Here is a 23,748-nt window from a genome sequence, read left to right on the forward strand (position 1 = left end):
GGGAACGTACATACCCCTAGTGGGTTTGTACCCGCTGAAGTAATTAACAAGTCAGAGAGCTTTGGAGTACTGTAAAGAGGGAAAAATAGGGATTATAATAAGGAAATTTATTTACTTCCTGATGTGGCCAAGGTAGCACCTTTGCAGTGTACAGCACTGGAGTATGGTTTATGTAATAGTTAAAAAGCAAAAAGGGTGCAGAGGACAGATGCAGGTATCTTGCAAGGACTTGAAGAGGTTTTTTTGCAACAAGATAAACGGAAAGACAACATGCTAGAAAGTTCTTTAATATGGTTGGTACCCATTTCTCCTTTATTTAGAGAACTGACTTTGCTCCTCCAGTTTCTGCTGCTGTACCTATTTCTGTAGTGCATTAGCCATATGTTACCACCTGTTATTTGCTCTGGTCTGCTCTTCCTAGGAGGAGAAACATCTTGCTGTAGTTGGTATGTTGTGTTTTAAATATGCATGAAAGTTAAGGCCAAAGAAGCACACCTTGTGCTTGTAGCAGGAGGTGGGAGGCTTATGATTGTCCTTAGTTCACTTTATAATGTTGGAGCAACTTAGAAGCTTTGCCTTTTGCTCAGTAAGTTCTTTCTCTTGGTGTTTTCTTTTCACAGAGAAGCATAGCAATAACTACACTTTTCATCTCAGTATGTCCAGAGTTCCTCACTGAAAACTGAACTTTTCTAGAGTAGGAAAGATAAAGATGGAAATGTTAAATTTGGTTCAGAATTTTATGGAAATGCAGTAAGAGGACTGGCTTTATGTACTTGTAGTATCCTATATCATAAGAAAAAAATTGTGTAGGAATTTTTACTGCCTGCATCCAAGTTCTGACTTCTTCAGTTTTGACTGCAGACTGGAGCAGTTGGTGTATTTCAGAACACCAATGATTGTTTTATCTTAAGACTTATTCAGCAACAACATGTGTATTAAATACATACTATCTTATTGGCTTCCTCAAGAAAGATAAAAGGGTTTTTCTTAGTATATGGTTACATAGAATTGGTAAGAAAGAACATTTTTCATTCTTATTATTAATCACGCTCATATGTAAAGAGGCATTCTCAGATTTTTCTGTTTTCAACCTGATATTTTTAATAGCTCCTCTATTTTTCTTAATTCTTAGTTTCTACTTTTGATGACACTTGACTGTTCTGAGGTGTATGATGTTATGTTTTTAAAGAAAAGAACAGTGAGTTTGGTGTCTGCACAGGTTATACATTACTGTAAAATTCTGAAGCATTTTGTTTATATCTATTCAAAGATTTCAGGCCATGAGTCTCCTGAAAACAAGAGTATCACATGCAGTCATAGTTTTTCTGAATATAGCATTCTGTATTATTCTAAGACTGGTTATCTTCTCAATCTGTGCTGAAATTATAGCTAAGAACTTATTCAGGAGGTTGAGAAGCAAGTAGGGAAGGAAAGGGGACAGTTCACCACAAAGAAAAAATGCATCATATTCCCACTTCCTTAGCCTGCAGTTCCATAAAAAAATTCTGCAAGACTTTTAATTAAATTTAATTTAATTAATTTTTTCATATCAGTTGCGTTTTCTGTGTCCTCTGCAATTTCAGATGTCTGTCATTTATGACATTCCTATTTATTACATTCAGCTAACTGCTGCATCCATAATAACAGTTTGTTTTGTTTTGTAATAACCTGCTGATCAGAACATTCACATAAGAAAAAGGAGGTCTGTATAAATTCCTCTCCAGAGGGGATTTGAAGCCTGCTCTGCATCCTTTAACCAGCAATCTGAAAATCTCTACCATTTTCTTTCATCCTGGTGACACTGAAAGATGGAAATACAAAAGACATGGGACAGAAAGAAAGAAGGCAAATCAAAGCTTAATGTGCTCTAGGGGTTAGGAACTTTGTTTGGAAGAGCACAAATTCTGGTTTGCAGACATTTTTTTTATCTTGGGGCTTATTTATCTTGGTACTTCTTTTCCATATGGCTTAATAATGCTTCCTTTCTTTCACAGTTTGTATTGCCTTAGTTGGTAAATCCTCCACGGCAGCCTGTTTGTTTGTTTGCTTGCTATAACTACATGTTTATAAAAGTTTAACACAAAGTATCTTTCCAAAATGTCCAAGTATATAAAAAAAGAGTTATGTGATAGCTTTGTGTTAAAGAGGTACTGTTGTCACTAACAGTGTGCTTGATTTGAAAAATTTCACTGAAGGGCTATTGTGATCATCATTTTGGTGTCAGAAGCAGCAAACAAATTTTGAAAAGTTTGCTTTTCCTGAAGAGTTCTATAATTAGAATTCGTTTTAACATAAACATACTGTGTGTATTTTTAGTTGTTTGCTTTTGAACCAATTTAAATGAATACAGATATTTAGTAGTGTGGGATAGTACCACTTGCATATGTTGTTTTTGTTACTGACATACTTTGTTATCAAGAGTAGAAACCAGCAGAAGCCACCGGTGTTTCACCCTCATGGTAGGACGCCTGAACTATCCAGTGTCACCTTACAACTTCAGTGATTGCCATTAATGAGTTCCCTGGGACTATTTTCAGCTGTTACACAGCCACAAAGAAAGAGTTGCCTAAAAAGTGCCCCTTTTATCTTTAAGATCTTAAGAAGTTTCGCTTCATTCTGTCAGGTGAATCAAGTTGGGAGATACTAAATCTGTAAATTGCCAGGTGTGACAGCTATCACCATTTTATGTAATAATTGCTTTGAAGACCTAGAAGACTCTCTAGACGATGCAGCTTGTGGCAATTGGAACAAGAAGTACAATTTAATTCGGGTGTGCCACCCTGCTTACACATATATACTGGCTCCGTAGAAAATTCTTTAAAATAAATGAAGCTGTCATAGTGGTTCTTTCTGGTTTTGGATCAGTACAAACCGCAGAAATTAAAGACATCAGTAACATTGGAACCTCTGGTAAGAACAGGGAGACGTATTGAAACACCCAGGTTTTGCTAGTACTTAGCTCATAGCTGTTGAGTGTTTTTTTCCAAGAGATTAATTATTCAGACATCTTACGATCTCCCACATGAAAAATTCTGGTGTTTGTGTTAATTTTCTCTGCATTTTCTGTGCACTGAAAAAGAGCAGCCAACCTACTGCATATAATTTAGTAGCCAAATTCTTGTAATCTTATCTATGCAGAATTGAGTATTTGGCAGTAGCTTGTTATTAGGTAAGAAGGAGAGTAGAGGTAAATACGTTTGACATCCACAATCAAACAATACAATGCCAGCTGTAGTAAGGATTTTTCTTGATGATCATCTTTTTTTTGGTACCATTAAGAGACCTCTCTAATATCAATATATACTGACTTCATAAGCATTTTAATTGGGCCAATTATGAAAGAAATATTACTCTTAGGGGTATAAGAGACTATAAACTCAGAATGCAAAACCCACAGGTTTCTTCAGTGTCTAAACTGAGGAAAGGCAGTATTTTGTAGCATCAGGAGTTCCCAGTGAACTCGTGATATGGAAATATATGTTAATATTAGTGTTTAATAAATAACACAAACAGATTCTTTTTATGTTAAATACCAAGAGAGCTATGATGCTCCATTTAACAAGGAGATTGTGAATGTAAGTGTAGTTTTTATAGTCTTTGCACAGATTTTCCTTTAAAAAAATTATACTTGTCACTTAGCTCTTAGGGTTTTTTTGGCATAAAGGTCAGATACTGGATGGGGAAAATCTTGTGTGGATTCTTCAGTTACATGAATGTATTAGCTGCTTCACATTTTACAATCTATATATAGCAATGCAGTTTCAGACAATCCAGAAAAAGGATGAAAGAAAAATCAGTTACTAGCTATGAGATTAAAAGATCAATGAACGGGTGGGTGTCAAATGGCATGAGTAAAGTAGTAATAGATTTTTATTGACTAGTGGGAAAAACATAGGACAAGAGAGGCCAGTTGGCTGAGCCTGCCATTGTTTGCTTTTATGTTAGCTCTGTGTCACCTTGGTGCATTGTCACTGTATCTTTTAATCCCCTTTCTTTCTTTGAAAGAGCTCTCTTTCTAAGTTAGTTGAATTAAGAGAAGAGTGTGTATATCTCTTCTAAGGCTTTTCATTGTGAACATGCTGCTTAGCTAAAATTACTGAAAAATTGTTATTGTTATAGTTTATGCTTTGGCGTATTACGTGTATTTATCTACTCCTGGGCTGCGCATCCTGTTTCAGCATATACAAGTCACCGTCGGGAAAGCACTTAACGCTGTGAAGCATGTATACCTTCTCATGAATCCAAACACAAGTGTGCAAAAGTGGATCGCATTTTGAATTCCTAATAATTTCTTTTAGAGGACTTTGAGACTGGGAATTACGGAGAGAAATTTCCTGATATCAAACAGCTGGTAGAAGGTGTTTTTCTGGACCCTCGGGTTATTATTTGGCATTTCTTTAACAGTTGTTGATGAGCTGTGTACAGTCCAGCCATTTTCTAAGTAATAATGCAGATAACTAAACCGATTGCACTGTTGAGGGAAGAAAAAATAAAAAAAAAAAAAGGGAGAAACCCCCCCCACCAAAACAACCTGTGCTAAGATTAGGGTTTAGGTTCTGTTTCCCATCGCAGAGATGTTTCTTGTTCAAGCTCTGTTCTTGTAGAAGTTCAAGTCAGTATTGACAGAGGTAAATATTTTAAGTTGTTTGAGTTTTGGTGTGTTGTGTTTGTTTGTTTTTTTTTTTTTAATCTGAACTGGACCAGCAGAGGCACTTGGGTTATTCAAATCTGTCCATCTAATCACATTCCCTTCCAATGAGAACCCCTATTTTGTACATACAAATCATAGAATGGTTTGGATTGGAGGGGACCTTAAAGACCATCTAGTTCCAACCCCCCTGCCATGGGCAGGGACACCTTCCACTAGACCAGGTTGCTCAAAGCCTCATCCAGCCTGGCCTTGAACACTTCCAGGGATGGGGCATCCACAGCTTCTCTGGGCAACCTGTTCCAGTGCCTCACCACCCTCTCCGGGAAGAACTTCTTCCTGATATCCAATCTAAACCTCCCCACTTTCAATTTAAACCTGTTACCCCTTGTCCTGTCACTACAGGCCCTTGTAAAAAGTCCCCCCCAGCTTCCTTGTAGCCCCTTCAGGTACTGGAAGGGGCAATAAGGTCTCCCCGGAGCCTTCTCTTCTCCAGGCTGAACAAGCCCAACTCTCTCAGCCTGTCCTCATAGCAGAGGGGCTCCAGCCCTCTGAGCATCTTCGTGGCCTCCTCTGGACTCGCTCCAACCAGTCTATCTCCTTCTGATGTTGAGGGCTCCACAGCTGGACGCAGCACTCCAGGTGGGGTCTCACCAGAGCAGAGCAGAGGGGGAGAATCCCCTCCCTCGACCTGCTGGCCACACTTCTCTGGATACAGCCCAGGATACGGTTGGCTTTCTGGGCTGCCAGCACACATGGCCGGCTCATGTCCAGCTTTTCATCCACCAGTACCCCCAAGTCCTTCTCCTCAGGGCTGCTGATCTTGTCATCTCGTTCTAGCACCAAAAGCAGTTGTAGAAACTCTCCCTTGATGCTCCCATGAATGTACACTCTAATTTCACTAAACAACTACAGATCTCTAGGAGGCAGTATTTTGATTAAACAGCAGGTGTTAATAAACCTGAGGATAAAATGCCTAAAACGGATGCCTCAGTGCTACCTTGCCACAGTGTTCTCATTTTTCTCAGCAAGTCAGCCACAGAATCTCGTATTTCAAGAAGAATATGTTCTTTAAAAGAACAGAACTTTATTTCTTACTACAAAACTTCAATCATACAAGATGTTAAAATTAAATTAATCTTTCCCCCGTATGCTGTTAAGCCAACTCTGTTGTCTCAGCAACTAGAAAAACAGGATTACCCTACTACAGGCCTGACCAAATGGTCAGTGGTCAGAAAATCAGCAAGAAAAAAGTAGCTGAAATTAGTCAACAATTTATTGCTTTGTAGTTAATTAACTAAGAGACAGTTCTTTAGCTTGTGACTGCAAATCCTCCCCATTAATACATGTTTAGACTTACTTCTGAGCACTGGTGCTCACCTTTTCAATTACTTTACTCTGTTTTGTAGTTCCTTACCTCTGTCGTCTTAAACCCAATATAACGACTCAGGACAGAATAAACTGTCATTTCGTGAAGTATTAGATCCACTGAATGTATGCAGATGGACTGTGCTGTGTATTGCAGTAGGCCTGATGCTTGGGCTCGCTGCTTGTGTAGCTCAGTACTTAGGCAAATGTATTTATATTTGAAGTCCATGTGAGCAAGACAACAGTGCACTGCTCAAGCACCAAAATTAATCCAAACCACAAGGCTATTCCTGGGGTTCTCTTAGGGAAGAGATGAGCAGGCCTTGTGAATTGTTATGGTAGGCTTCGTACAACAGAACTGTATATGGGTTGAATATTCCTGCTCCACATATTTCCTTTCTTTTGCCTTAGTCCTTAAGGCCAGGCTGGATGAGGCTTTAAGCAACCTGGATCTCCCTGCCCATGGCAGGGGGTTTGGGACTAGATGATCTTTAAGGTCCCTTCCAACCCAAACCATTCTATGAGTGCATACTGAAACACCAAAATTCTTGCACATTTTGAGGAGTGGCATTGTTATTTGTACTCCAGTGTTTTACACTCAGTAATCCAAAGAAATTTCTGCAGTGCACTAACATGTTTACTTACTCAGTATTTTAAAATACTCAGAATTGTTAACAAAAGGCTAAAAACATACCCACAAAAGAGGTTACTCTGTACCATCTCCATGTTTACTGTGCCTAGTTCTGTTCAGTTAGTAAATGAATGCATGTGTGCACCAGGGGTAAAAGCATTTTAGAGCACTTTGAAAAGGACTGAGTAATTCTTTCCCATTTAAAAAAAGTAACTGACATAATATAAATGAAAGTCAATTTGACTTTTTTTTTTATTATTTCCATAATGTATATTTATATTCCATTTCCAATTTATGTGTTTTTTGTGGGTTGTTTCTGTGTTGGCTATTAAAAGTCATTGAGCTTTGAAAGGGTAATTCATTTACTTCAGCAGCAAATGTAGATTCAGTAACAGTGCTTCATTATTCATAGAAGGGAACTAGAGCATGGAGCAGTTTGTCAATTTTAAAATGTTTTTCTCAGTACAGTGTTTCTTCAAAGGGCAAAGTAATGAATCATAAATTAACAAACATCAGGTTGACTAAGTAATTTTTTCTTTTCCTCATTGTCTCCTTTTCTCCTGCACAATGTACTCAGATTGGTTCTCTCCTCTGTTTCGGACTACTTTGCGGCAATGTTCACTAATGACGTACGGGAAGCAAGACAGGAAGAAATCAAGATGGAAGGTGTGGAGCCAAATGCACTGTGGGCTCTGGTTCAATATGCATATACAGGTAATTAGTATGAAAATGGGAATTTCATCTAATGAATTGTCCTCCTGTGAGCATTATATTCCATTCCTAGATTTCAGATGCTCTTTAGAAATTATTATTCACATTATTTCATTTCTTACAAACAAATAAAAAGAAATCACCATTGCCGTTACCTAAGGCAACTGGGTAGGATATAGTTTCTCTGATAATACTATATTCAGTTAGGTAACAAATTATAGGAATATTTTAAATGTATTATGACTGACAAACCCAGGAATTGTATTAGGATTCCCTTTCCTTACCTCATTATAGGTTCTGATTTTGAAAAGCTGGTTATCTGTTGCTGAGGGGGACGTTAGCTAAGCCTTACATTCTGTCATATAATCTGTAAATAATTCTGTTGCCTCTGAATTTTTGGGAATTTAACAAATAATAAGAGCAAACTAATGTGATCTCCTTTTTAATGTTACTAGGTCGCCTTGAATTAAAAGAAGATAACATTGAGTGCCTGTTGTCTACAGCTTGCCTTCTTCAGCTCTCTCAGGTTGTAGAAGCATGTTGTAAATTCCTAATGAAGCAGCTTCACCCGTCCAATTGCCTTGGAATCCGATCTTTCGCTGATGCGCAGGGTTGCACTGACTTGCACAAGGTGGCTCACAATTACACTATGGTATGTTGTTATTTTAAGTATCATCTGCTTTATTTAGTAAGGAAAATACAGAATGTTTTCCTGAACAAAATACTAATGTTTTCCTCCCAGAAAGCCTTGATCATTTTCCAAGCAAGAATGCACATATGTTCCAGTGATGAGAAATGACAAAGTAACTATAAAGTTGCTGGTTTAGAGTTGGAAGGAAGCGGCCAAGCATTAATGGTTCCCTCTATGTGTGATACGCATTTAATAGAATCATTCAAAAGCTTGTTCATGTTTCTGTCAGTCAAAAACTACAAACCTAACAGTGGCAAGCTGCCACCATTGAGTCCAAAATAACACATTGCTGAATGAAACTGTAGAATTCTTGTTTTGTAATGAGCTGGAATAATCAGGTTCTAAGTTATACTTGGGGTATGTATATGGGCATTCATCAATGTAGGTTCTGCATTATCCTTAATTTCTCAGTAATGGGATGTCGGGGTGGCATCAATTAATTTAGTTTTAGGCTAGACAGTATGTGACTAAATACAAATTTGCCAGTGGTACTTTCAGAGTTAATTTATAGAAAGACTGACCTGGCACCTTAATTAAACTTCATCTTCTTAGTAGTCATCCTTTTATTTCAATATAAAATGTTCTTTTCCTTCTCACAAGCGTATTTTAGTAATGTTATCAGCAGAAGGCGGCGGGCGAATTATCTCTGAAACAAGTCAGTTCGTCTGTTCTTTGCGGTTTTGTGAGGCATTTTTCTTCGTCTTGATGAAATTTCGCCTATGTAAGCTCTTGGGACCTGAATGAGGGCATGTAGATACTGCATAAGAGATGTGGGAATGAAGATAGTACTTAATTTGCTTGTGTGCCATGGCATTGCATTGCCGTTAAGCTGTTGGCTTAGATCCAAGAGGTGTCATTTTTGTGTGTAATTAGTATTACACATCCGTGGCTTTTCCTCTTGCTGCTTTGGTTTTTGCTAGTTTAAAAACTTTCTTATTTTTTAATATTTCTTCTGGGCCTAAAATAACTTAGTATCTATAACAGTTCAAAATGCCTCTTTTTTTTTCCCTAGTATGATAAAATGTTCTTCCTCAGCGGGTGTATCTCTGATGTATTTCAAGTCATGTACACACCAAAATTCACCAAAACTGGTCAATAAATAGTATGCAGATTGAAACTTATACGTTTCTATTCTTGATCTTCATTATTGCTCAAAGAAAAATAAGGAGACAGATGAAACAGTAGAGATAGATGTGGCTTATGCCTTTGAGGAATATTAGACTTAAAGTTGAGCGAGACAGCGGTACAAAAAGTCGGCACAAAGAGAACCTCCTTCCTCTGACCTGTTTGTTCTTTTTCAGAATAAGCGTATATTTTGGTCTGTGCTATTGTTATGTCCCTTATAAGTGGACTGCCAAGATCAGAATGGTAATAAATGTTAGACAGTGCATCTTTAAAGGTGAACCATAGGGATTATAGGCTTACTGTTTTGACTGGCAATTCATGACTTGTGGCAGAAAGGGACTGTGAACTTTCTAAAAGCCATTCTTGTACAGCACCTATCTTTCTTTTGTTCAGACCACAGGAAAATAGTTGTATACCTTTTGGCAGTTGTTTACTTCAGTGTCAAAATTGTTGCTTTTAAGGCATCAATGTAGATGAAATTTAAATTAGGTGGATTTTAAAAAGCCATTTTCAGAACTAATTAGTTGTGCTAGATGGATTCTTCCCAAGGCCTCTTTTAATGTTGTTTAGTTCCAACAGAGACATGAAATTGAATTTTAGTAATAATGAGTAATAGAGAAGCAGCTCCTTTACTTTGAAATGAATGTTGCTATGGAAACTGCATAGAAATGTATAGTCCAATTGAATCTTCAATTAAAACAAATCCCCAAGTAATTTCATTTGTTTAAAAGCTGTTTGAAAAAAGAAAATGTTTAACAGTAGTAAACGCTAGCCACTTGATGCTCTTACCATTAAGAAATACTACAGCATGAGGCTTAAGCACACCTGTAGTACCCGGAAATCTGTTCGTTAAAACAATGAATAATTACTGTTTTCTGCAGTGGGCAGCATAGAGCAATGGGGGATTGATTATACTGAGTGTAGTATATGAACACTTTGGCTTTTCCATATAATTTTGAATCTTTTAAAGCACTTGAAGTAGAAGGCAATGAATAATATAAACTTACATTTTCATTTATATACATTATTTTCTAAGTTTTTCTTTGCCTTTGAGAGAAAAAACTTTCAGATTGCCATATCACTGTTTTCTGCAAATAAAACAACTTCTCAGTTTTCAGGGTTTTTATGACACAGGCTATAATTTGATAATCATCTTACCTGCTTCATTAAAATAGTTCTTCACATGAAGAGCAGAAATTCAGATGAAATCAGCATTTGGTTAAACTGAAGGACAAATCAGTGAGTTACCCCAGTAGGCCTAGCTCTGTTAATAGGCCAGCTTTGTCTGAATAGTGTTCATTAGTGTCACTGGAAAGCATTAGCATGATTTTAATCGCGTAATACAGTGCAATTAAAAAAATAAATTAATAAGAAGGATTTGAATGCTGCACTTCATATTAAAGATGTAGATGTATGTTATCCTAAAAGGACTGAAGTGTGGCATTACTTTATTGCTTACTGTGTTGACAGTTCATTAGTTGTTTTTTCAGAGGAAAATAGTTTTTAAGGTTATCATAAACAGGTCAATTTTTGACATTGCAAACTGAAGCTTGAAAAATCCTCAGGATGCATTAAGTGCAACATGAAATAAATTGCAGTGAGCAGTGACGGGTTTAATGCTGTGTAAAGAGCAACTCTGATTTTTATGCATTGGGGTTTTAAAACACAGTTGGCAATCATGATAAGTATCTGGTACTTTTTGTACAAAGGTTATCCTTTTTTGCTGTAGTTTATATATAGTATCAGGGTCATACAGTTATAAATTTAGGAATTTTATTGGACTGGCCAGTAGTGTATCTGTTCAATTCATAGAGCCTTTTTTGCACAAAATTCCCTCTGTGCCTTTTTCTTGCTGTCTTCTCAAAGTCAAAAGAAACACCCCTTTTGTCATCTTAGTTTGTTTGGAATAGTTGATTGTGTACCTTGAATGAAAAACAATACTTCCCCTTCCACAAAAAATATAAAACCAGATGGAAGTTAATGCTTTCAGGTGAGGAAAAGCTAGCCTCTCTTATTTCCAGAACATGAAATACCTTTGGTGAGTAGTGAGGTAAGTGTCAGTAGCTTCTTCAGTAACTAGATTTTAGCTCTTCTAACTACAACCAAAAAAGAAAACGCAGACATTCTAAACATTATACATGACAGTGCCTGAGTCAATCCCTGTGTAGATAGCTTTGTAATCTTTGTTGCTCAGTTTTCCATGCTTGAAGTACAGTGAAAAGCCATTTTGATTTTCACCAGAAGTCTTTAGAAGTACGTGAGCAGTGATAATGTTGCAAGAAAGATAATTTTGAAGTTTGCACGATTTCTGAGCACAGCCAATGGCTGTTCATAAGAAGAAAAACTTAGGATAAAGTAACAGACTGAGGCCAAGTATAGAAGCTAGTAATTGCAGAAGAATAGATGTGGTACACAGACTTGCATTCTCCTCTAAGATAGGAGTTGGGTAACAAAAAAAATCATTGCAGTATGGAGTTTGTGATTTGGGAGAAGGAGTCTAAGAGGCATCATTTGTCTTTTTTCATGACAGTTCAAAACCAGCCAGGTCGAAAATAGCCAGGATAGTTTTTTCCTGGGGAGGGTGGAGCATGAAAAGAGGAGAAATTTCAGTATTTTCTGTGTCCACAAAGGGCCAGACCCAAAGATTATGTTAGTGTGTAAACCAAGGATTTTATAGTCTCACACCTGAAATTGCAGTCCAAACTATCCTGCTCAGTAATCATCTGACTTGGAAAATACTCATTCACTTCACGTTTCTGCATGCTGCCCAGCCTGTCTTGGAATCCAGAATCTCTGCAGAGAGGGGTCGAGCTATTGTAGTACAGCCTAGGCACACCGAAAGCATCTGGTTGGTTTAGCTACAGTAAAGTGGCTGCTATCTGGCATCTGTCTGACTAGGAATGGTTTACCGGGAGGTCAGATTGGTGAATTCATACCTCAGTTGGCCAGCCGACTGAAGCAGCCAGGAGACAAAAGGACATTCCCTGTTTGTTCTCATTCAGATCCTGTGAGTCAAGCACCTCTCGCTTTTTGCCTGCCCAGGTTCAGAGTTTCAGCAGAGCCCTGTGGTTAGAGCTGCCTGTTGGGCCACCTCAGTGTCCCGTCCTCTCAGCCAGTGGGATGCTCGGATGCTCTCCGGGGTTTTAATCCTTCTGCCACGGGGTAGAGGGAGACTAACCATCTCACTGGGTCCCACTCTGGGGATTAAGTACCCTTAGAAATAAGCATCAGGGCGACTTATCTTTTATGTGCTCCTAATATTTTTTTCTCTGCGTCAAGTCCAAGGCAGACCTGTAGTTCAGTTGCTGAAGGGCGAATTTAAGGTCATGATGTCTATGAGCATTGCACAGCACTGAGCACGGGACTGCCTGTCCCTGTTTTAGCTGATACCTAAACCTCAGGCTACTCGATTGATAAAGATTGCAGGGTCTTTGAGGAACTAATTTTGGGGGTGGGAAACTATTTACTTTCAGGACCAGAAAGCAAGGGACTGAAACTGCAGACCATTTGTTCTCTGAAATATCCTGTTCTTCCACAGAGAGTTCCCATAAGAAGAAGAAAAGAAAAGGCTAATGAGGAGGTTAAGAATGCTAGGAGATACACTGGCTCCTCCTTTTTGTCTTCAGAATCTCTGTCTGTAGAGGAAGAGGAATTGTCAGATTCTGATTACTAAAACCCCAGACGTAGGCCAAAGAGTGGCTGTATTCCCAGTGGAATGCTTTGATACTGTGCTCCACAGGAGTCTCTGCTTTAAAAATAGAATGGGAGCAAGAGGAAGTTGAACTTGTTCCCATCAGAGAGCAATTGTCTGCAAGCAACAAGAAGGAAAATCAGGCTTTTTACACACAACAGCTGGTGAAGTGATGAAATCCAGTTGGAAAAAAGCTTTCCAAAGAGGATCCCTGACTGACTTATGCAAGATCAGCTTGTGTTGCCGTCAGAGACAAAGGAAAATTTCCATGCAGGTGCTTTTCCCTTCCTCTTCTTGTGATCCGGATAGACAATATGGAAAGTTGAAGGTAGTAAGTGTTGGCTTTTTGCTTTGTCAGTGCTCACTGCCTTGTTTATTCAGCAGAACTAGAAGCACAGCTCCAGCTTGCATATCCTCTAGGACAGAGAATCAACAAAATAAAACCTGCAGTGGGAAAAATGAACTCTCTGGAACCTGAATTTCTGTGAACTGCATGTTTAAACTCTGGAAACAATTTTGATTCTTTTTCAGCTTCAATTTTACTCCCAAGCATTTGATATTAGAGTAAAATAAACAGCAGTGCGTGTGTAGTGGTACAGTCCTTTCACTGGTTTTCATTCCTGTATTTGCTCATTTTCTTAACTTTCATTTTGTAATACAGAGAGTTAAACGAATTAAAGAGGAAAAGACAGTTCTATGTCCCTTCTAATCTACTACACTTTTCACTTGGGCTGCTTTTGTGTAGCCAATTGGATCTCTCTAGTAAGAAAGCTTTTCAGGTATGAAATGTAAAATTTTCCTTTCCAAATTCTATCCAGGAACGCAGTTATGTGCCACAGATAACACTCTGAATTCTCCTAAGTGCAACTCCAGAGGTACCTGTGGAGTCACTTTGATCTTTCCTCTCAGACATCCCGTAGCCATCTTACGCATATGTGGCTTTCCTGTGAGGCGGACTGGTTTACTCCTTATTAGTTTTTTCCTCTTTGCTCAGCATTCTTTAATTAGTAGTTAATATTTTTGGAGTACTGAGGTATAGCTTTGAAATGAATGGACTAAGCAATAAAAAGGAAGTGTTACCTTCTTTGCTTTGTTGTCATGATGTCCTTTGCATATGCAATGCCAAACTGTACTGTATGTTTTTGTTGCCATTTTATATGCTAAATTCATACCTGTTTTACAGTGCAGGTCCTGCTTCTGCTCCCAAGTTTCTCCGCCCCTTTTTTTTTTGACCTAAAAATCCTTTTTTTTTATATTCCCACAAGTATGTGTTTCTAATCCAGAGTTTTTTCATTAGCATGCAATTCTTTCTATTTAAGTCATTAGACAAGATCCTAAGTAAGGCTGATTTTGATATTAGGCCCAGTTAGAATTCTCCATCTGTGGATCTAATGCACTTTATTCTCCAGGTGTTTTGGAGGTACACGTGATGGCAGAGCAAACCCAGCATCCTGTTGGCTACCTGTCTAGCGTTTACTAAATTGATTGTAGTACTGTTTTATCACCAGGAAGTTACTCATGGTTTGGAGTAAAAGGTTAAATGGGTTTTGAGCTACCGAAATACAGGAACGCGTTGTGATACGTAAATTTACTTTTCTTTGCTGCACTGTGAAGGTGTATGGGGGAAGAGGATAGACGGGATCTTGCCCTTTTCTGTTACATTCGGGTTTCTCGCTGTAAGTTTATGGTGCTGGTTGTGTGTCTACATACTTTTCTGCTCTTTCTGCCTAAGTTCATAAGAACCCTTACAGAATATTCCTCAAGTCCTTGTATTATGAAGTAATAGGATATCAATGTCGGAAATGTTACATATTGTGACTTTTCTTATTTTTAAGTAAGGATTTGTTGCTGGAAATGACAGGATGAGAGAAAATTGAATCCTAGCAATGTAAATATTGTTAATAAAGCAAGGCATGTTTAATATTGTGGTTTCTTTGTATGTTTTGCTCCCCAGTCAATGAGATCAGCTGTGTAAAACCTACAAAAGAGTAACATAAACTTTAAATAATCCATTTAAAATAAAAAAGAAAATTTTTACTGTTGTTTATTTCCTCTGATATCTTAGCACCATCGCTTAATCTAGCAGTAATGACAACAGCAGGATGTGCCCAGTTGTTGTAGCGTGTTGTGCTCTTTGCTTGACAAAACATTGTATTCCACACTGTCAACAGGAACAAGCTGCACCTTTTTTAAAATTTGTATTTTAACTATACTTCAGAAAGTATTTCTTCGCTTTGCAGTGCCAAGATAATAACCCCCACAACCCACGCTCATTTCTGTTCCTACACCTTCCCCTCAGTTGTTTCAGCACATCTGTCTGTCAGGCTGAATAATAGAGTTGGGGAAATGATCAGGGGACAGAATAACTCAGTACATCCTTATTTTCCCTTCTCCCCCCTCCCCGCCCCCCGGTCAGTTCTCCAATGGTATTTACTGGCACAACTGAGAGATGGCGTGGAAAAAGGGGAAGACATAGTAGGAGTTCCATAAAATGTCTTCCAAGTATGATGTCACCTGTATTAAAAATACTTTTCTTTTTCAGGAAAACTTCATGGAAGTAATTAGAAACCAGGAATTTCTATTACTGCCAGCCACTGAAATTGCAAAGCTTTTAGCAAGTGATGACATGAATATTCCTAATGAAGAAACTATACTGAATGCACTACTTACATGGGTTCGACATGATTTGGAACAGAGGAGGAAGGATCTCAGTAAACTCCTGGCTTACATTAGACTGCCTCTGCTTGCTCCACAAGTAAATAGTTCATTTCCTCTACAGTTTATACCATGGTTACAATGGGCATAATGTCTAGAGCATCGGTATAGCGATAGTGAGAAATCATAAAAGCTTCAGGATTCTTAATGGTTTGGATTCTTAGAGCTGCATATAAGGACTTAGCACGTTGTATGGGCATCATAGTTTTTGTCAGTTTGTGAACTGCAGCATATTCTGATCCTAACCTGAGATCGGTTAGGACACAAGAAGGGGTAGAGCTGCTAGGAAAAAATCACTTCTGTTGCATAGGAAAATGCTTATCCAAGGATATATGTGTCACTAGAAGATGTGTCCTTTTTAAATTTCTTCTTATGGAACTTGCATAGTTTATTTGGATCATTACATTTCCTTCATGTGGTTATAGCTATTCTTGAGATTTAGAAAATACAATTTGAATAAATTATTTGGAGAGATTTTTCTTCTATTAACCCTTGAAAAACAATCTTTGGGTACATTTTGTTCTTCCTAATCAATACTTTTTACTTCTTCTTGGACATTTACACCCAATATTGAGGAAGACTTGAGCTCAGTTTGTTTAAATAGTTGTGAATTACAGTTTTTCTAGTCCCATAGGAATGACTACTTATGTCTCACAACAGTGTCGTGCAGCACTGTATTAATTATCTGATAGCATATGCATTAAACTAGGTTTAATTTTTTTCCTTTCTTCTCTTGTGCTGGCCTTCCATGTTGGACCTTCATTAGTAATTAACAATTACTATTCAGTCAAAAGGATTTTGCTTTAGAGTTTGCAGTTTCTTTAGTGAGAATTATCTCTGTTAAATGAAGAAAATAGGATTTTATGGAACCCGAATTCATTAGCACAACAGAAACTGAGTTTGATTCATTTGTAGTGATAAATCACATACCCAACATTCTGTGCATTACCTCTAATCTGGTATCCTCTTGCTGGGTAGTAAGATTCACCAGCAAGCATTTTAGAGTTAATATTTCCATATTGATTATTACATATGCAGTGGCAGGATTTTCTCAGATGTGGCCTTGACTTCGTAATTCACTTTTTCTAGAAATGTAATACAGTGTAAGACAGTTGACCTGGAGGAAATCATTCTTTTGTTGAGCATTTAATTGACAACTAAGTAACCACAGCTGTATTCCTTTTAATTAATTGACTGTAACTGAAATCTTTAGAAACTGAAAGTACAGAATTTATCCCAGAAATATGTACTGAAATCAAATTATGTCCACTCAGTAACTGATTAGGAAAATAGCAGAATGAAACACAAAAGCAATATCCTATTTCACTTATTCTTTTACCTTTTAATTTTCACGTCTTCTCCAAATATATAAACTTATTTCTAATACAATATTATTCTGTTGCCTTTTTATTTATCACTTTCTTTAACAAATTAAAGTGTTCAAGCTGTGATTTTTAATATGGCAACAATTAGTGTTGAGTAAAGGGGTTTGAAGTGCAGACGTAACGTTTTCAGAATCATGTTTTGCTTCATGATCACATGATATTAGGCAGTCTGACAGCAAACATAACATAATGAAAAGGTTTCCAATTTTACGGTTGAGGGGTTAAAGCTATTGAAAGAAATGAAATTAGAAAATTGAACAACTTGCTAAAATCAATAACATTGCAAGCAGAAATGCAAAGAATATTAGATTCGTACACTTCAAAAAAACTCCAAACTTTGGGAAATACTGTGAGACTGTAGCACTGGAAGCAAAAAATTGTAATGAATTGTCAGTTTTATTGGTTGTGGTTTTACACATCTCTCTGTGTGTAGCATTCTGTCATCTCTCTGGTTAATGTAAGCAGTGTCCTAAATATCTGTAATTCTCTTTTTGCTCTTGCAAAGGCTAAAGTTGAATATTTGTCAGCTTCTGAAGCTATAAGGTGTCAAGCATTCCATCTCTGATAAATTAGTGACAAAAATGATTAAGTGATTTCTGATTTGTGAGGTGGTTCAGTTTCCTTTTAGTAAGAATTTCTTAGTATTTAAGTATCTTCATTACCTTCTCTTCATCAGGTTTCCAATGACTATGATTTCATGCTAACACATCATTTGTAACTGCTCAGTTATAAATGCTTTTAGTACAAGGAGCTATGTAAATAATAAAACTTGGGAAAAAATGGCTTTCATTTAAGTAGGCCCATTCCATGTTCTTTGAGTGAAGAATACTTACAGAAAATTGTAATACCGTAAGTTACGTTTCAAGAGCCTGCAGGTTTTTTTAGGTACAAAAGCAATCTGAGATTGCCTTTCTTTTTTACTGAGATGAAGTTGCTTTCAGAAATTGAGCCTGTGTTACGGAGAAAACTTCTTTATAGTTTGAGGGGTTAGAAACTGGAGAAAACGTAGGTTGCATCTTGTTGCAAAACTCATATACACGCATGGTGTTGCTTTCCCTATTAAGCTTATGACCTATTACGGTGTGACATATGCAAACATGAAATACCTGGTCAGTTTTTGTCAGCTGTCCTGGCTTTGTCCCCTCCCAGCTTCTTGTAGAAGAATCTGGGAACACAGGTTCAGTGTGAGAAACTGGAAAAAGTCACTTCATTTAATAGAAACATTGCTTGACAACAACTGAAACCACTAGTATATTATCAACATTGTTCTCAGCACAAATCCAAAACATAACATCATACTTAACTACTGTGTAGAAAACGAATGCTATCCCAGGCAAAGCTGGTGCATTCATTGATTATCCCACCCCACCCCAACTGTGTGCAGTTTTATAGCCTTGTATGCTGGCAGTTAAAAGACAGCTTTTAGTTTAATATTTTATAATCACAAAGTGCCCTGTGAAGTGATAAAAGTGCTGAGTGATGCTTTGGGTCAAGAGAAGAAACTGAAAGTAAAAGGGAAAGTACTGAAAGTAAAGAATGAGAATTAAGTTTGCTCCGTTAATTTACCCAAGAACATTTTCATTTGTTATTTTAAATGGAATCAGAACGTTAGTCAGTTAGAGAAATACTGAAAAAGTCAGGCTCAGTTTTCTGGTGAAGGGCTTTGAAAGTGGTTTTTTTTTTTTTAATTCTCTGTGTTAATTATGTTTTCTGTCATAGTTTTGGTTAATGTGCCGGCTTCAGAGATGTTCAGGCTTAGCAGTCTGTACTCCTCTGTATCTCTTCTGGAACCATGGATGTCATACATCTGCCACTTCGCAGTCCTAAGGCAGCATTAAGCCAGGGATATGCACACCATGTTACACACAACTATTTCATAGCGAGTCCCCTTAGTACTCCTGATTACTAATTACACAGCAATTTTGTACCTGTTATTGTTTGGCTGACAACAGCTTAACAAGGGCATAAAGCCACAAACCAGAATGAGACAGTTCTACTACTCACAAAGTGTTTGAATGTTGTGATGACAGTTCAGAGGCATTTGCCTCTTTTCTCGTTGTTCTGACAACTGTCCAAGTCCCAGTGGGGCACTTCACTTGTGGGTTTTTTTCTCTGTTACTCAGGCCATGTCTGAAAAATGCCAGTTGTCCAGACTTCCAGTAATTACAGTTGGGACACTCAAACTACTCATATATTTTTCCTGCAGTCTGACAAACACGGAGTACAAAAGACTCCAGAATATTTAAACTTAGTAACTTTTATTAGTAGTCTTTATTTAACTTGAGTTTTGTCAGATTTAAAACTTAACATTTCTCATATTTGCTTGCATTCTTGATCTTCAGATGTTTAACAAAGACTTGTACTAATCGATACACAGTGATCTGGGCATTGTCAGAGTGAGAAACAGAATATATATTGAAATATTCAGCCTGTGCCTGAAGCAGCTTTTACAGATATCTGGACTGAGTGGATTCCAGAGTAAGAGCTTGAGGTTGTACTGACTTAATGCCCAAAGCCTGATTCCATTTCCTTGAACATATCTGTAGTGGCACTGGGTTGAGGAGATTTTGTTTTCTTCCTTTGGACCACTAAGCTTAAATCATCCAATAAGATTAGATGGCCTTCTCTTTTTTATACTTAAGGGCTTATCTTAAAAAGTGAATGTTTTGGTTATTACAAGTTTATCTTTACCCTGGTCTTTTTTTTTTAATACGGCCATTTTGAAATTACATAGATCTTAAATCGGGCCATGGAAGTCTTTGGAGAGCATGTTTTCTTGTAATCTTGTTTTTATTTTTCATGTGGTTTATAGCAACAAGCTTGTTTGATTCTTCTTTTTCACAGTTTCTGGCAGATATGGAAAATAATGCACTCTTTAGGGATGACATTGAATGTCAAAAACTCATTATGGAAGCAATGAAGTACCATCTGTTGCCAGAGAGACGACCTATGTTGCAAAGTCCTCGCACCAAACCTAGGAAATCTACCGTGGGCGTGTTGTTTGCAGTTGGAGGAATGGATGCAACAAAAGGTATCGACTTATATAATGATTAGTTGATGAGCTGTTTTGGTTCCTAAAGAAATGTTTGATAGATGTTTTTACAATGTGTTAATGCTAAAATTCAAAAATTCTGCACTGACATCTTAGATGTGCACTGTTTATTAGGTTAAAAAACCTGTGTAGCTTTGATAATAGTGTAAACATTCTGGAAGCTAGAGTTATGATTGATTTGAAATTATCAGGGGAATATCTGATTTCTGAGTAGTGAAACGTTGAATTGAGTGAAAACTAATCTTTATTTACTTGAGTGGGAAGTAATTTGGAAGAAAGGAAATGACAGAAAAGGGCACAGAGGTGATCTGCACATGCATTTAAAAAAAAATGCTTTTTGACTATTTGTTAAATGGTTCAGATGCTACATGCATTTTTTTTTAATAGACACTTCAATACTGTTTAATGGTAGTCAGAAGGAATCTGTCGAGACAGAAAAGTGATGGCAGAGAAAGTGGTTTTTTTCACTCACTTTAAAGTTAACACTTCTAGTACTTCATGTCACATAGCTTCGTATTTTTTTCTAATGTTACAAAACAGTTGATTACAAGATACAATTGCATTTCACAAGAGTTGTTTTATATTCCTAACATTTGTATTTCTAAAGGCTTGTTTCTGCAAAGCAGTTAGAAATTCTGCTTTCTGTCTTGAAAAGCACTGAGAAAGTCCTCCTTTATAACAGTGCAGTTAATTCCTGAGGAAGTCAAAAAAGACTATTGGTACACATAGAACTGAGAACATGCTGAAGGATGTCATGCTGTCTTGCGGGATCAGCGTATTGGTGAAATCAAACTCTATCCTAATGATTCAGACCTGTTTGGGGTTTTTTTGACTTGCATATGTTGTCTGTCATTCAGGGGCTACAAGCATCGAAAAGTATGAACTTCGCACCAACATGTGGACTCCTGTTGCAAACATGAATGGACGAAGACTACAGTTTGGAGTAGCAGTCTTAGATGACAAATTGTATGTTGTTGGTGGCAGAGATGGACTCAAAACATTGAATACCGTGGAGTGCTACAACCCTAGGACAAAAACATGGAGTGTAATGCCACCTATGTCCACTCATCGACATGGTCTTGGTATGCAGACTTTTGTAAAGGCTGAACGTGTGTTTTTAAAAGGTTATCTGTTTTAGGATTGGTCAAGAAACATTCAGAAATTAAGTTTAGGAGGTTGTAAACTTTGTTTAAATGTCAACTGCTTATTGAATGTCTTTTCTCCTTCAGGTTATATCCAGCACTGGCTACCAAAAGGAAATGTCTTTTTTTCTGTGTGTGGTGCACACTGGACTGTCACTAGGAAAATGTGATCTTTTTTCCCCCTTATTCAGAAGCAATTGTTTTTCATACCTGTTTTTTTCAGGAGTAGCTGTACTGGAAGGTCCCATGTATGCTGTAGGAGGACATGATGGCTGGAGCTACCTGAATACAGTAGAAAGATGGGATCCACAGGCTCGTCAGTGGAACTTTGTAGCTAGCATGTCAACTCCAAGGAGCACTGTTGGTGTAGCAATATTGAATGGAAAGTACGTGAAGGCAGCTTCTGTTTTCTATCTCATTATTTTAATGTAATTACAGGACCTTCCTAAATGAGCATTAATAATTTCTGTTGATAGATACCTCTTGAGAGCATTAAGAACCAAGTTTCTTCATCCACAGAAAAGATGCTGTATTGAGTCAAGCAAGCTTCTCCACAGCATCACAGTACCCCTCAATATCACCTATGAGACACCAGCTTTATGGGCTGAGTAGTTACCATCCCCTTAATACAGAAGGGAGCAAATGGTTGTTCTCTTTCACTGAGACTCCAGTGATTTCCTCTTACTGTGATAGTTTCAACAGTCAACTTCCAAAATTACTGTGAAGTCGTGGAGGAGTACTGGTGTTATATTGCATTAATTCAGAACAGAAAGCTCTGGCAGAATGAATCTAGTATCTGAAATTTCTACAGCTGGTCTTCAGTGAAAATATGCCTAATTGCTAATACAAAGCATATTCAGACAACTAGGTCATACTATGTTGCAGTCACAGGAAATGGCTTGGAGTGACCTCAAGGAGTTCCCTAATCCATTCTGCTACCCCAAAACTGAATCAGTTAAACCTGAAACACTCATAGTCAGAGTGATCTTGTTCTTAACCTCCAGCGGTAAAGTTTCCCTAACTTCCCTAAGCAATCAGCATAACTGTTGATACATCTGTGAAGTTCTCATGTCAAGTCTTCAATACCCTTCACTGATTTGCATTATTATTGTTTGTACTATCCGAAGCGAACATGGAAAATGCATATTTTCTTTCCTATTTGCAACAGCCTGTCGTATTTAAAGACACATGACCCCTCAGTATTCTGTCATCAGGACTGAGTAACTCCAGCTCCTTCAGTCTTTATTTGTAGGCCATGATTCCTGGAGTGATTTCCACTGTTTCTTTGGACTAAGTGTGATTGTTCTATAGCATCCCAAAACATAAGCGGTACTTAAATGGAGCTATTAGGAAATTAAAGATCAGTTGGAATCACAGAATTGTAGAATAATTTGGATTGGATGGGACTTCCCAGAGTCATCTGATCTAACACCAACTCAGAGTAGGGCCAACCTTAAAGTTGGATCTAGTTTCAGAGTTAACTGATGTAGTTCAGGTCATACCTGAGTTCATAATATCTCCAAGGATGGAGATTCAACAGCCTCTCTGAGCAACCTGTTCTGATATTTGACAACCATTGTACTGAATATTTTTCTTCTTATATCCAATTGAAATTTCCCGTGTTTGAACTTGTCTTTCTTCCTCATTTCACTGCATACCTCTGACAATGTCTTCTATATAACCTCCCATTATGTGGTTGAAGACAGCAGTAAGATCCTCCTTAGCTGTCTCAAGAACTCTGAAGACTGCACAGGGGCAGTTGTCTCAGCCTTTCATCAGATGACATGTGTTCTAGCTCCCCCTTCGTCTTACTGACCATCAGCTGGACTGGCTCCAGTATGGCAAGATCTTTCACTCACTGAGAACCCAAAGCTGGACACAGTATCCAGAAGCAGTCTTGTATGTGCAGAATAAAAGGGATCGGCTGTCACTACTCCAAGGGCATACTGCTGACTTCTTGTCTGCCAGGACTTCTAAGTCTATTTTTGCTAAGGTGCCACCTCTCCTGCCAGCTCCCAGCCTGTACACGGGAATATGCCATCCCCGGTACAGGACTTGGCATTTCCTTTTGCTGAACTTCATGAGGCTACAGTAAGCCCATTTTCCCAGCTTGTCTGGGTTTCTCTGAATAGTAACTAAGTCCTCCTGTATATCAGCCACTCCCCTTAATTTGATATTATCATTAAACTTGCTGAGTTCCACTGCATCTTTCAGATAATGCATGAAGGCACTGAGCACTCTCAGACACAGTATCAGCCTGGGAGGAACACCACTAGTAACCAGCTGATCCCAACCCTTTGGGCCCAGTAGTCCTTCCAGTTTTATACCAGCCTTGTAGTGGGCTTATCCAAACCATATTTTGCCAGGGTAGCTACAGGAATACCACGGCAGACAAAGCTAACCTGAGTTGCTGAGCAGTGTTGTGGTTGTGGCAGAATATTTACTCTCTCGACCACAAATTTGCGCTTCCTGCTTATGTGCTATCTGATGCATCTTCTTTGTGCTCTTTGTATATTGTAAGGTAGAAAAGCTTTTCACACTTTTTTTTTTTGAAGGTTAGTTTGCTAACTAGTTCGATTATTTGATTAG

The 23,748-nt window shown here is 37.9% G+C and overlaps 1 protein-coding gene across 3 annotated transcripts in view; it reads left to right on the forward strand.

The window, feature by feature from the left end:
- Positions 1-23,748, forward strand: part of KLHL5 (kelch-like family member 5) — a 41,277-nt gene that overhangs the window by 12,180 nt on the left and 5,349 nt on the right. For all 3 annotated transcript variants that reach the window (XM_010160633.1, XM_010160634.1, XM_010160632.1), the window contains 6 exons: positions 7,225-7,361; positions 7,814-8,010; positions 15,408-15,620; positions 19,810-19,996; positions 20,875-21,099; positions 21,383-21,545. In XM_010160633.1, the coding sequence (XP_010158935.1) occupies positions 7,225-7,361; positions 7,814-8,010; positions 15,408-15,620; positions 19,810-19,996; positions 20,875-21,099; positions 21,383-21,545 (1,122 nt within the window). The remainder of the gene's footprint in view (positions 1-7,224; positions 7,362-7,813; positions 8,011-15,407; positions 15,621-19,809; positions 19,997-20,874; positions 21,100-21,382; positions 21,546-23,748) is intronic.

Source organism: Eurypyga helias, unplaced genomic scaffold (genome assembly GCF_000690775.1).
Source record: "Eurypyga helias isolate BGI_N326 unplaced genomic scaffold, ASM69077v1 scaffold7211, whole genome shotgun sequence".
NCBI classification, from domain to species: domain Eukaryota; kingdom Metazoa; phylum Chordata; class Aves; order Eurypygiformes; family Eurypygidae; genus Eurypyga; species Eurypyga helias.